The 15,014-nt window shown below is 39.4% G+C and overlaps 1 protein-coding gene across 1 annotated transcript in view; it reads left to right on the forward strand.

Moving 5' to 3' along the window:
- ano1b (anoctamin 1, calcium activated chloride channel b) overlaps nucleotides 1-15,014 on the forward strand; it is a 62,076-nt gene that overhangs the window by 5,437 nt on the left and 41,625 nt on the right. The window contains exons 2-3 of the mRNA XM_016563969.1: nucleotides 6,301-6,459; nucleotides 9,299-9,628. Of these exons, the coding sequence (XP_016419455.1) occupies nucleotides 6,355-6,459; nucleotides 9,299-9,628 (435 nt within the window). The 5' untranslated portion in view covers nucleotides 6,301-6,354. The remainder of the gene's footprint in view (nucleotides 1-6,300; nucleotides 6,460-9,298; nucleotides 9,629-15,014) is intronic.

Consider the following 15,014-nt stretch of genomic DNA (forward strand, 5'->3'; position numbering starts at 1 on the left):
CATCAAGCAGGTAATAATATAAAGTAATAACCAAATTAAATGCATGTTAAATAAATTAAAGTAATGGAGAAGCGGCCAAATCAGTCAGCAGGACGCCGGGATTTTCCTGACTGGCTGCATGGCTGCAGGCTGTGCACACGCCAATGCCGTTTACGTTCGGGTCCAGTCGGGTTAGAAAATAAATGCAGTCGGGTCAGGTCGGACTCGGGTCTAATTTCATCGGGTCTGTCCCGGGTTGGGTTTTTCTTTTTGAAAAAATAATTTATGCACGTCGGGTTCGGGCAAGAAGTGATTCGGGTCGATTCGGGTCGGGTACAGATTTTAGGACCCGAGAAGACCTCTAGCTTGACCCACGCATACAACAGAGACAGATCCCTTGCAAAGACCTCATCACCTCGACAACCATCGGCACAATACCACGGGAACCAGACAAGACCTTGACAGACCAAGACAGCACCTGTGTTGCAGCCTGGAATTAAACCACATCATGCTGGTTTGGTCTGGCCAGAGGAGAACTGGCCCCTGACTGAGCCTGGTTTCTCCCAAGGTTTTTTCTTCATTTCTGTCACCGATGGAGTTTTGGTTCCTTTGGCTTGCTTAGTTGGGGACACTTGACTGATTGCACAGACACTACTGGAAGAGAGCTGAACTGGATGATGACATCCCTGAATCATCAATGAGCTGACTTTAGCTGGAAAAATGACTGCTATTGTCTTCTTGCATTATTGACAAACTATTTTCCTGTTTGACACTGTAAAGCTGCTTTGACACAACCAGTATTGTATAAATCGCTATACAAATAAAGTTGACTTGATTTGACACATGCCAATTCTCCCTGAACAATAACTTCCATTTACGTAGACAAAATAACCATACAAAAATCATTTAAGACATATAGAGAACAAATAAATGTCAAATTTTTTAAAATGGCACAGTGGCTAGAGGAGATAACATACCAACAGGTTATGTCAAACAGTTTGTAAACATTGTACAAAGTAAATAGTCATCACCTCTTGTGTTTTGTTTTGTTGTGTTATTTTTTTCTAACATAACAAAAAACCAACACAGATTTTGTGAAGAAAAGGGAAAAAAAACACAATGTAAAAAAATTCACGTCCTTACAATGTAAAACTTTAAAAGCAATGACAAAAATTGCAATCTATACCAATCTTCAACATGAAAACTTTCTTAATAAAACGTCCTGAATGAGTTACCACACCCTCAGAAGCATGTTCTCCAACCACTGATGAGGACTGTTCAACCAATTGAAGTGAAATGTTAAACTTGTGACACGTGACTTGAAGGCCTACATACATGAGGGAAGTACAGAGGCCCTATTCTCACCAACCAATGGCCCTCCTGATGTCAAAGAGTGAGAACCTGACAAAGCTGTGTATGGTGGTCTCAACTCCCAAACCATTGTGTCTACATCTTGACCAGCACACATGGAAGTTAGTGCAGTGCAGTGAGTAACGTGCAGGTAAACAAGGTTCATGACCATGAGCTAAAAAGTATGGTGAGTAACCAGTGCTAGAATGAGATGTAGCATTAAATGACAGTACAACTGCAGATAAATACTGGTCCCATTCGCCATCACTATGAAATAAAACTTCAAAAGTCCTATTGAATCATTCTACCATGCCATTACCATGAGGATGGTAAGGCGTAGTTCTCTTCTTTAGTCTCTTGCAGATGTCCTGCAATATCTCTGACTCATACTGGCGGCCCTGATCAGAGAAAAATTCCTCTGGAACACCATGTTCAGGTATGTACTGTTCACACAGCAACTGTCCTACTGTACTGGCTCTTTGGTCTACCATAAGATATGCATTGACATATTTGGTAAAATGATCTTGTTCTACCAGCACATACCTATTTCATCTGGACGTGACTGGCAATTCAGTGATATCAGTGACTGGCAATTCAGCGATACACACAAACTGAAAAGGTATCATAGCACTAATAGACTGGAGAGGTGCCCTACGCTGAGGAACAGGCTTTTTCCGAGACCTACAAGCTTCACATGACTCACAATACTGTTCAATGGCAGTTCTCATTCCTGGCCAAAAGCACAAACTCTGAGCTTTTTTGAGTGTGCGTTCAGCACTGTAGTGTCCAGCACAGGGATCAAGTAAAGTAAAATCGTCGTAGAAGAAACTACAGGGATTTGAGACATGGCATCCGCATTAGAATGTCTCTTGCAATCTTTGTGAACGATCACCCAATCGTACAGATCAAGCTCCATAGCACACTAACCTGTACGTCCTGTGGGATCAACATCAAAGTTCAATTTCCTCAGCCCAACGAAAGGTTTGTGATCTGTGACAATTGTAAAAGGGCAGTAGTGACTAAAATGCCTAAATGACCAAATTATTTCCCACAGTTCTTTGTCATAGGTGGACTATTTTCATTCGGTAGAAGTAAGTATGTGACTAGCATATGCAACAACCCGCTCTTTGCCATTTAGAATTTGAGACAGGACAGCACCAATAGCTGTGCCAATAGATGCATCTTTACTCAGTGTAAATGGCTGGTCAAAGTTAGGGAATGCCATGGATCAGAGCGTCTTTCAGTTACTGAAAGGCTGCTGAACACCCATCGGTCCATTAAAAATGGACATCTTTGTGGGTTAATCTGTTTAAGGGTTGAGCTTTAAAGGCATAGTCTCATACAAATCGCTCAAACTACACAAGCCCAAAAATGCTCATACCTCAGTAGCAGATTTAGGAGTCGGCCAATCTTTTACTTTTTGACTATGAGCTGGGTCAAGAGCCAACCCATCCCTCGAGACAACATGAGCCATGTACTTTACAGATGCCTTGCAAAACTGGCATTCTGTAGGGTTAAGCTAGAGACCTGCTTCCCTAAACCTGGTCAAAATGTCTCTGAGGTTTTGCATGTGATCCTCAAAATCATTCCACATACAAATGATGTTGTTTAAATAAATGGCACACTTTGTCCAATGCAAACCTTTAAGGACTAATTCTATAAGTCTTTCAAATGTTGGTGGACTATTCTTAAGGCCCATAGGCATCAACTTAAAGTGATACAGTCTGCCTCCAGCGGTAAAGGCAGTCTTTGTCCTGATATCTGGATCTAGTTCTACTTGCCAATAACCCAAAGACATGTCCATGGTAGAAAAATACTGAGGCCCTGAAAAAAGCATCCAGATTATCGTCCACTGGAGGTAACGGGTGTGCATCAGTAACAGTTATGGAATTCAGTTTGCGATAGTCAATGCAAAATCTAAACGTATTGTCTTTCTTCCTCACCATCACTACTGGACTTAACCAAGGACTATCACTTGTCTTCTAATATGTCTTGTGCATTGAGTATTTCTACCTGATGGTGAATTTCTGCCTTGAGAGCAGTGTTGGCAGAACAGTTGACTTGGGCATTGATGCTTGACTGGAACCAAAAACATTTTGAATGTTTAAATTATTCACACTTTTGTCAATTATCACAAAACCATCTTGATCACTCTCAGAAATTGAATGAAAAGTACCAATTGGAGTGACACAGTGCAGGGAAATGTCATCTGCAGAAGGATTAACCACCTTCAAATAAATTAAGCCCTTCTTCACAGTCCATGCAAATCCTCTGTTTGAGTCTTCACAATGGTGTAGCCATTTGGTTGCAAACCTGCATGGTGCAACACAAATTTTGCAGAGATTACAGCCTCTGATAGAGCAGGAACAACCATTGTAAGTTTTCCCAGAGTGACATTAGCTGACAAAGTACACACTGTCTAAAGTGTAACCAGAAATAGATGCCAGAGGTATGAACTGTTTCACCAAGGGTCTTTGACGTAAAGTGGGAGTAGACATCTTGAGATCTTCACTTATATGAGAACCATCAGCACCAGTATCAACAAATGCATGAACTACTGGGTCTTCAATTACAAGTGACACATTTTTGTGTCACGACCTGAACAGTGTCTGAAGTCACATGATGTTCAACTATGTTATCAATGAGCCTGGTGTCAGTTGAAGTTGGCAGTTGGCCCTCATTGTCAACTACCGGTAGTTTCCCTGTCGCCAATGAACATGTGAAGGTGACCGGAGATGCACGTGTCCAGGACTTGGAGACTGATAACTGAGTAGCTGTCACCCTGACCATGGTCAGAACGAGAAGAAAGATCCAGAGAGTCATGAGCTGTGTGCTTCATAATAGTACTTTTTGCCACTAGTGTCTCTGTATGAAGGTTTGCTATGTTCATAGAAAGAGTCAAAGTCAGTATGTGAATGCCTGCCTTTCCTGCAATGTTCAGATGTGCACCCTCGTGAATCCTCTGGGGTAAGGCTGCACAGTTGACGATCTGGTAAAGAAGTCTCTGTTGGTATACCTCTGTCAGTATACAGCTGTCTGCTGACCTTGAGCTGAAGTTGATCTACTCTCTCTGTCGAACTTTCCAGGGTCCGTTGAAATTTTGCGAAGTTCTCTCATGTAGCTGGGTGAACCGCAAGGAGTACTGTAGATATCGTAGAACTGGGAGAGGTAGGTACAGACTGTGGAAGAACGTTGATGGTGGATCCAGTAAAGGCTCCTGCTGTTGAAGAAGTGTTTACACCTTGTTCATGTATAAGAAGATATAGATAAGGTTCAATTCCAGCAGTGAAACGCCTGAATGTTTCTCTGTTCTTTGCATTACCTTTATAAGTGGGAAAAACTTCATCCACCAAATGACTAATTTCTGCCACAAAAACGTGGAGAGCCTCGCCAAGCAGGCGTGTGCATACTTTAACGTAACTTTGAAATTTGGATAGATAAACTTGTTTGCCAAAAACCTCTTTCATTTTGTCTTTCACTTGGTTGTAGTCCTTCTTGATGTCACTCAGCAAACTGTCCCAGTAGCTACAAGCAGTACCACCCAGGCAAGTTGGCAAAAATTTAGCTAATCTGGCGTTATCAAAATCCACGCTATCTTCCACAGTCACTTCAAATTGTCTGTACCAGTAGAGAAAATCTTCTTTCCCATCCCCCAAAAAGATGGGTGGAAAATGTCCATTAAAGCGCTGCACGGCAAGTGAACTACTCGTGCCAGAGAAATCACATGCTGAATCCACTTCACTCATGTTACAAAACAGTTCAGTTCTAGCTCTGTATATCTCACAATAAAAAAAATATCCCGAAAAGTTCAATAAATCAAACTAGGATTATCATTCTAGTCATCTGTTTTAAAAGCACGCTCAATATATCTCTGTAATCTGATGCTGCTGTGAAATACTCATGAACAAATTTGTGTTGAAACACAAAGCAAAGTTGACGTCCTGGATAACAGAAGGCTGAAATCTTGAGGTGTCCATCACTGTGATGCCAAATCCATCGCATTTAGTACCCGTTGAAGAGAAAGTTCACTTATGCGCCATGTGTGTCATCCAAACCCACTGCCACCAGAAATGTAAGAGGGGCTTTGAACCATAATAGGAATCTCCAGTCTCTTGTGAATGGGTTCCCGAGAATAATGCAGGCATACACAGAGACATGAAGCTTTATTGACTTTTATTTGTCAGCGCTCATACGGTTAGGAACATCATGCATTGCAGCTTATTTCACACACCCTCCACTTCGCACGCTTGACCTGCGCATACAAAACCTACGCATACATTAGCGCACCAATTCCATCTGAACAATAACCTTATCATAATAGCTGTAGTGCGAACTCCACTATTCTTATAGAATTAGAACAGTTATTAAAGTTATAGCTATTGTCCTTGTCTCCTATCTGTGAGCATGCGCCTTTTTGTGCTGCCATGCCTCGAGTAGCGTCTACTCTTTACCTAACACAGAGAGCAGACAAGATGACAGAAACAGTGTGATCGACTAAAATGTTGGAGTCATTCATTTTTATGCTAGTAAACATGGATTTAAACACAATGTACATTATACTGCATAACCAAAACTTATTGAGATCATGTCTGTATATTGTGCGATAACGAGTAATTATCGTGAAAGGCCTACAGGATATTTTCAATGGTTGCAGTACTATGTAGAACTAAACCTTAAAGAGAATATGTTCAGTTTCAATTTCATCAGTTTCAAGACCTCCTGGTTTTAAGTGTATTGATTTTTGGGTAATATTCAAAGCCTCTACCTGGGACTGAGTATTGAACCTCTACATACATGTAGGCTACCAGACTCTTTCTAGCTTGAGCATGGCTATTAGCCTGGACAATAAAGACAACTGGCATTTCTGTTTAATCATTTTCTTCAGAACAGGTTTCTTATACTCAGAATTCATTATTTTATTTGTGATTTTGTACACGTTTACCTGTATGTCATGTTGCTTTTCATCTACAGGTTAAATCCACAATCTCCTGGAGAAGTTCAGTGCTGGAAACACAAACAGCCATAATGAACAATGAGCAGTATCCTTCTCTACCGCTCAAAGAAAAGCAAATTAACATCATCAGCATCAAAGCCATAGAAGACATTGGGCATGATCTTCAAGATTCTATTGTAAGTTTATGTTTTACCCAAGTTGTTGACTGTTTAACTAAAATGTTCAGATTGATGGCAGTATGCAAGACAACACACTGTGGCACTTGTCTCATAAAATGTCACTCTGAAAAGAGATGGCATTATATGGATCTTATATACAGTACCATATAAGAAACCCAGAGGTAAAAACAACAAATGATCAGAATTCTAAATGTACCCTTTACACAGACTAAGCTGACTTCTTACCAAAAGCGAAGTGTGAGAGTGAGGGGCTCGAGCGAGGGCATCAAGCGAGGGCATCTTGGAGGCTTTGATGTATGGCTTTATAGTTGAGTCTAATATTAGCTCCTGGCTCCTCTCACTCCTCTCAAGTAACATCAGGGATCAGTTTGTGACTTGAGGCTTACTTCATTCTGAAAGACAGCAAGAACAGACAGACAGAAAACAGAGTTCAAGATTAAGAGAGAGTGAGAACAGGTTGGAGGCAGGTTTCTTACTGTGACTGGGAGATGGATTTACCCGAGAATGAAAGTGGTGGGTCTCAACCTTCAACTGCCAAACAAACACACTTCTTAAGGGATGTGATCTTTCATGGAAAACTGCAGGTGAGTGTGGCATGTATCAATTAATATTTATGAAGTTTTAAGACTTTAATACCATATTTTTAGCAATGTATGTGCAATATCTGCTATTAATGATGACTATTATTTATTGACAGTTTGATAAATGTACATAAGTTATATATATAGCAGTAATTAAAGTACATTAGCACATGCTAGATCTGTATGTAATGCTTTTTGCTCCTAAGATATAAGCACATGTCCCCATAAGATGAAGGGGCATGCCAGAGGAAATGTTATACCCCATAACACATTCGGCAGTTGCTGGATCAGTTGCAGTCGCTCTACAAAAACAGCTGACCTAAATGAATAAGGACTTCAAAAAAATATTTTCTAAGATTACTGTTGCATAGTTTGTTTGTGCTGAAGTCCAGACAGCATTTTATAGGGAACACATCACATACAGTTATCTCAACAGTGCATCATTATGTACACATATGTACGCCACAGAAATATGCTTACTGTACCTACACTTGCATAATGTCAGTAATATTGTCGATATTAAATGTAACTGTCATTTTACGAGTTGGTTAGATTGTGGTTTGCATAGATGTAATAAGAACCCATAGCTGTTACCATAGTTCACACTCTCAAGTTCAAGGTTACTCATGTTGAGCATTATTTAACGGTGTATTAGCAGCTGTATGTCAAACATCACACAGATCCGTCACCCGTAAGACTGCAGTGTTATGGGATATCTCAGGCCCATAGGTGCAAAACATTTGCAAAACATAATATATCTCCAGCAGTTTGTCTCTCCAAAACAAAAATAGTGTGGCAGTACTGCCAAACATGGACATTTCATGTTGTCCTGTTGGAGAAATAATTATGCCTTGCTACAACAGGGTTTCATAAAAGTTTATATTAAACTACACAAAGATGAATGAATATGCGCCTAAGTTAGTTGTTAATCGGAAGTTACCCAGTTCTCTTGAACCTCACATTGCAATGAGCTCTCGGTTAGTTTCTTATCACACGCTCACTCTATTTTATTACCAATTTATTTGTTTGTTTGTGTAAAATATATTAGTAGTTAATTACATGTTAGACACATCAGATTTAATACAGACTGCTGAGTGTCTTTTAAAGGCAATTTCCATTGGTTATTGTGTACATTTTCAATAACCAAAATGCAATGTCACTCTTATTGTGTCCCTAATGATTAACTGGAAAATAAGATCTGCTTTGCACATAATGGAATTATATGTGATCTGAGATTCTTGTTAATTTACTAACATTATACAGTACATGCTTCCCAGCAATGCTTATGGGACTGCTTATTTCTTACACACTAGAAAGATTAAATGCAACTATCATACTATATCAGCTAATAAAATGTCGCCAGTACTGTATCAAAAACGTAAACTTTTGCATCACAATTATCACGTGATTGTTCAGTATGCATTTGTCAGTGTCCTTCTGTTTGTGTGTCAGCCAGTTTGCTGTAATGATAAAGATCCTGTCCAGTCCATTTAGTTTGAACATTTAGTTAGAATTTAGTTAGTTCAGGATTTAAAACTGTACAATACTACAAAACATTCAAGCAAGCAACCAACATGAGTATTTTCTGCACGTTAAAGAGGACATTTTAAATCTTTTATTTATTTATGCATAGCAATTGAAAGATTACTATAATAAACATAACAAAAGATCAGTATACACTACCAGTCACAGGTTTGGACACATCTACTCATTCTTTATTAATACTGCTTTCCACATTTTAGAATAATGATAAATAACTCAAATTTACGTATGAGAATGATGTATTGACTTTTTGATGTATTACTTTCACATGGCCAGCTTTTTAATCAATATCATAAGCCACAATTTATATTTATTTGTCTGTAAACTAATTACAAGCACTTCAGCAGAAGCCTTAAGATCAAAACGTTTTTAAAGTCATGAGAAACATAAATTCCATTAAGTGTAGACTGACAACGTAGACTATTCACAGATAATTGTTGATATTAATGCTTATCATAATATAACCACGGCTAATTAAAAACTATATGAATGGAGTTTACTTGCTCAGCTCATTATTTTATAGATGACTTGGTACAATGAGGTCTAACAAACAATCACACTCATTCTTAAAACTGATGAGTCCTATGTTGAATTGAGATGCTGCCCCATCTTGACCTTTCACTGGACACTGGCCCAGCAGTGTCACACACATACACACACACACACACACACACACAGCTTGGCTCATGTTTTCTCCTCCCCTCTCCTGTCAGCTCCTGAAGTCTCTCGCTCCCGAGGAGAACACAAAATGCCAGCAGGGTCTGTACTTCCAGGACGGCAAGAGGCGGGTGGACTACGTCCTTACTTACCACATCAAAAAGACAAGCAGCTCCCGACGCCACACATCACGTCTCAGAGACAACGCCTTCACCCGCACCCTGCGGCGGGGTCGAGAGCCGCCTCCGCCTGCACCCAAAGATGACGCTGAAGTGGGCTCGCCTCACCACAGCATGGACCACCACGATGATGACAAATGTTTACGGCGTGAGGAGTTCGAGAGTAACCTGATGGAGATGGGCCTGGAGCTGGAGCGAGATGAGGAGGTACGTGTGTTTTTCATCATGATGGATGGATGGATGGAGCCTGCATTCCTGCTCCACAAGGCTTTTGTTTGCTGGAGGTTTGTTTTGTCTTTTGGCTGAGCTCAGCTGTTTTACTTCAACACTCACCATGAAGGGTCACAAAAGATACATTGTCGTGTCACACTGCACTGGTTATGACATGAGATGCTCAGAGCTCAAAACTCCTGTTTGGAACTGTCACATTGAGAGACTTCACTTACGGTCGCTTGTTCATGGTGTTTGCTGTTTCATATTCTAAAATGGATAGATGTGGTCCTGAGTGCTGATTGGTCGCTATAGTATTCCAGCCATGGTAAAATATTACTCAATATAAGCCTCCTGGCACAAGCAAATGTGCTGTTGCACTGAATATCATCACGGCTGTGATTGAGCCGCAGACACAAGAATGAAGGTGATCAATGATATCCAGTACTACAGAATGATTGTTGATGACTTTAATTTTTTATACAGCAGTTCTGTAAACAAGTCATTGACTACAAGTCATTGGCTTCCATGGCTGCAGTACACTGTATTTTCCACCAATTGGCAACCTGTGGTGTCGAAATGCTATTGGATAAATTGGCTGTAGGCGGAGTCAAGCAGACCAAAACAAAAACAGACATTCCAACACAGAACACACATTTCAAAATAGAATAACTGGCTGTAGCGTTGTTTGTCAGAGAAACATATTTATGCACTTGGTATGTTTTCTAAATATCTGCAAACATGTATGCATTTTTATGCTTTAGTACAGTCAAAAAATATATATATACAGATAAAAATACTATAGCACCTTTACAGTGCTCCATTGTTGAAATGTGCACTTGTAGTGTACTTCAAATCTTAAAAGTATATTTTAAAAAACTGTACTTGCATATATTAAAGGAATAGTTCACCCAAAATTAAAAATTTGCTGAAAATGTACTCCACGGTTTAAAATTAAAACGTTAATTAATGGACTGGAGTCATGTGGATTATTGTGATGTTTGGACTCTCATTCTGACGGCACCCATTCACTGCAGAGGATCCATTGATGAGCAAGTGATGCAATGCTACATTTCTCCAAATCTGTTCCCATGAAGAAACAAACTCATCTATATGTTGGATGGCCTGAGGATGAGTACATTTTCAGCAAATGTTCATTTTGGGGCAAAAATTCTTTAAATGAAATAAAAGACCAATTAAGTGTACTTAATGAGAAAATATGTTTCATGTTTCCCAACACATTTAAGTACTTTATAGTAATGTCAAATTAAAAAGCTTTACTGAAATACATATTAAACCATTATTTTTCAATTATGTTCTGCTGTGCTTCCAAGAAGTACTTATTTTGATGTACTGATTAACTTACTAAAGCTCACATAAAGTACTTGATTATAATTGTAGAAAACTGTAGTGTGTTATTTGATATTACACATAAAGTTATAATGTGTTTAAATGTACTAAATTGGAACTTTATTAAGAATTTTTATTTACAAATATATGGGACCAAACTGTAAGCAAAAGCCCAGATAGTAAGATCAGATTTCCAGATATCGGACCACCACTGCAGGCTCACCGTCTGACCATCATATATTAAACTTACCTGATCATTGAACTGGATTAAATTTTATTTAACACAGCCTAATTCAATTTGGTTTCATATACCAAAGGCTATATTTAAAAGAGTTGGTGGGTTAGAATTTTTGTTGAAATGCGACTGAGATTTCTAAATTGCCTGTTAAGCTTTCAAATTTCCACAAACAGATATTGCAATACTGGAAAATGATATTTACCCACAACTTTACACCACATGAAGCCACCTTGTGGAATAATAGAATTATTACAATAAATAGGTGGACGCTATTTAAACAAGAATGATTCGAGAAAAAAGTTATTTATGTTGTCAATTTGATATATGAAGATGATCAGTTAATTCAGTATAATGCATTCATGGAGAAATGTGTAATAAAATGTTCCTTTAGAGAATATAATACTGTGTGTAGAGCCATCCCTGTTGCACTAAAACAATTAATACAAAATACTCTAACATATTCTGATTTAAGACAGAACTATTTAGATCAGGGTAAGAATCACTATTCCCTAAATCATTAAAATGTGGAGAACAAAGATATCTCCATAACGAATTTCTCATATTTGTCATAACATCATTATATTCTATGTGTTTAGTGTTTAATGAATTTGCAGACAATGTATTTATCTGTAACTCTCATATAACTGTATTTCCACTGTCTTAGAGCAGAGTGCTATTGAATGTGTATAGCTGATATGAAGTGGGTCAGAACTAAAATCAGAACTGAAAACAAACTCTGGATGAAAAAAGAAACTCCCAATAAATGTCCAAACAGCGATTCTATCACAGCATTTATTGTGTTATATCTTGTGCATCATTTACATTTAGCATTTGATGTTGATTTGAAAGGAAACTTTATAATTGTTACTTATTATTGGCATCATTGTACATATTGAGAATTCATTGCACTGATTTTAAATTCAGTTAAGGTATCTGACATAATATGACATGACATAGATTTTTTTTATATGCAGTGTCTTAAGAGCCATATAGGCTATAATATGTTGTTTTTAGATAAATCGCTCAGAGGGGTTTGACCAGTTAGACAGACAGACTACTAGGTTATTTATTTGTATAAATCATCCAAGCACCCCAATCCCAGCCATTTCTAGTATACATTTGATTAATATTGCTAAATATTATTGAATTGTAACGAAATTAAACATCCATCTTTGATTGTCAAAAGAATTCCAGGTGCAGTTCCCTCTCAGCCAATTGGATTTCACCTAGCATTTTAATCGGTCAGTCCTGGAAGTCTGATTGGGTGATAACTTTTGACAACGTTTAGTCCAGTTGTGAAAATAATTTAATAATTCAATTAAGCACATGCGCACGCTTTAAAGGTGGGGTAAGTGATTTCTGGTAGCCAATGTTGATATTTCAAATCACCAAAACAAACATGCCCCTACCCCAAAAGGGTCTCGCCCCTATTTTAATAGCTCTGCCCCACACTGTAAAAAAAATCCGTAAAATTTACGGTAGAAAACCGGCAGCTGTGGTTGCCGGAATTTTATGTTACACCGTGTCTACACCGGATGCGAGCGGCGCGACAAATTACTATAGAACTCCTTATCACGTATTGACACAAATTTCAAATGATTTTCAACAGTCACTTTGTCGCGTCCAGTGTAGACAGACTTTAGCTGTTGCGGCACAGACACGGCGTTACTCACCTACCGAGAAGAAACAAAGCAATCTCTGCGTCCGATCGCAGGCCTTCCGCTCCTTGAGTTCTCTCCAGCGCTGGAAAGCTGATCCGATATTTACACAGGTCCTACTTCTTGCCTTATCGTAAGCCTTCTTTTGTTCTGCAGACGTTTTCCTCTTTTGTTTTTTTATCCGCCATCTCTATCTTTCTGTCGCTCGGTTTGGCTAATGTCTGTCCTGTGCACTGAGCGCTCTCTCCTCCGCATCATGAGTAGACACGCCCCTTACTGCTGATTGGCTACAAGTTTGTTTTGGTACTTGGCCCGACTCAGTTTTCTAAAGTGTTTTTGAAAAAATACATACCCCACCTTTAAGTGAGAGGAGAGATTCGCAATTGCAGTGGAACACGTTTTTAGTGCGCGCACACCCTCTGGGCGAGAGCAGCGTGTATCTGAAAGCACGCGTCCGGTTTAATGCGAGAGCAAAGGAAATCCGCGTGCGAGCGGAAAGATTCGCACTTGCGCATCATATTAATGTACTTTCGCGCTACAACAGTGCGCTCTCGACATTTGTCAGTAAAATAACGCCATAATTTTCCCTTATCAAAAGTGTAGGGGTCGATTGCTGTCTTTTCAAAACTGCGGGGGTCATGACCCCCCTGTCCCCTGTGTTAACGGCGCACCTGGCTGTGACAACATCGCACAACTGTTGCATTTAAAGTCATCACCCCCACAAACATTAGTTATGTGTTTTCTTCTCTGGCTTTCAGACTGTGATAAATGTGGTGTATTTGCATATGTGTTCAATAAATGAGATTTACATGTGTGCACCTGTTCTTCTCTGTGAACATTTTTAATTTTATGAACATGTATGAAGACATATAAAACCATGTATAGTTCTGGTCATGTGATTATGTCATTAAATGCCTTGTAGAATTTCATGAATTTCATAATTAGCAAAAGTAATGATGATCACAGCTGTTGAGCTGTTTGTTTTTGGCTGTAAGACTCACCCTGAAATGGGATCCCCTGTCCTGGAGTCTATGTAAGGCCCATGCGTCAGGTCACATGTGGTCTGGTGCGTAGTGCATATGCTGTGAGGTGACCCTTGTGTGTAGGCGACCCAGCCTGGCTTGGGTCATTTCCTGATTCCATTACTCCTGCTTCTCCCTTTCACTTCTTGACATTTCTTCACTGCAGTGTCATCTAAATATATGTAAAGGCTGGAACCCTATTGTGTTTGTACTGATTTTCTTATTCTTCTTAATTAGTTATCTACCGTAAATATAGAGACCCCAAACTCGGCAGGATGGTCCCAAGCGTGCAGAGCTACTCAGGCACATAGGTGCAAATCCGTGTGACATTCATTGGTCATGCTATTTGCGTTTTGGTCCATAACTGTGAAACCATTAGGGCTAGCATTAAAATTAGGCTCTACGTGAATATGTTTCTGTTATTATTTAAAAAAATAAAATTAATGAATTAATTAATGTTCTTCAAGTAAATAGAGAAGACACCATAACACAGGGGTGTCCAATCCTGCTCTCTGGGAGGTCAACGTCCTGCAGATTTTAGCTAGAACCAGCACTAACACACTTGCCTGGAAGTTTCTAGTGAGTCAGAAGACCTTGATTAGCTGGTTCTATTGTACGGAACGTGAAAATAGAGACACCAGCCACCATAGTCCAAGGTATAAAGGGAGCCAGAGCGCCTGACATCTTGGCAAATTTAAAAGTGCTGGCTAATGCTAAACGTAAATTTGGTAAGATTGTTATTCACGTTGGCACATATGATGTCCGATTTTGCCAGTCGGAGATCACTAACAATAACATTAAAGAGGTGTGTGAACTTGCAAGCACGATGTCAGACACTGTAATATGCTCTGGTCCCCTCCCTGCTTACCGTGGTGACGAGATACACAGCAGACTGTCATCACTCAATGGCTGGATGTCTAAGTGGTGCCCGCAGATTAACATAGGTTTTATAGACAATTGGAGAGTTTTTGGAGCAGACCTGACCTGTTGAAAAGAGATGGTCTTTATCCCTCCTGGGGTGGTGCCGCTCTTCTGTCTAGAAATATGGCACATATTCTTAGGGTGCTTTCACACCTGTAGATCGATTGCTTTGTTCCGAAACAGGGCTTAAAATT

This window comes from Sinocyclocheilus rhinocerous, unplaced genomic scaffold (genome assembly GCF_001515625.1).
Source record: "Sinocyclocheilus rhinocerous isolate Xijiao unplaced genomic scaffold, SAMN03320098_v1.1 scaffold1401, whole genome shotgun sequence".
Lineage (NCBI taxonomy): Eukaryota > Metazoa > Chordata > Actinopteri > Cypriniformes > Cyprinidae > Sinocyclocheilus > Sinocyclocheilus rhinocerous.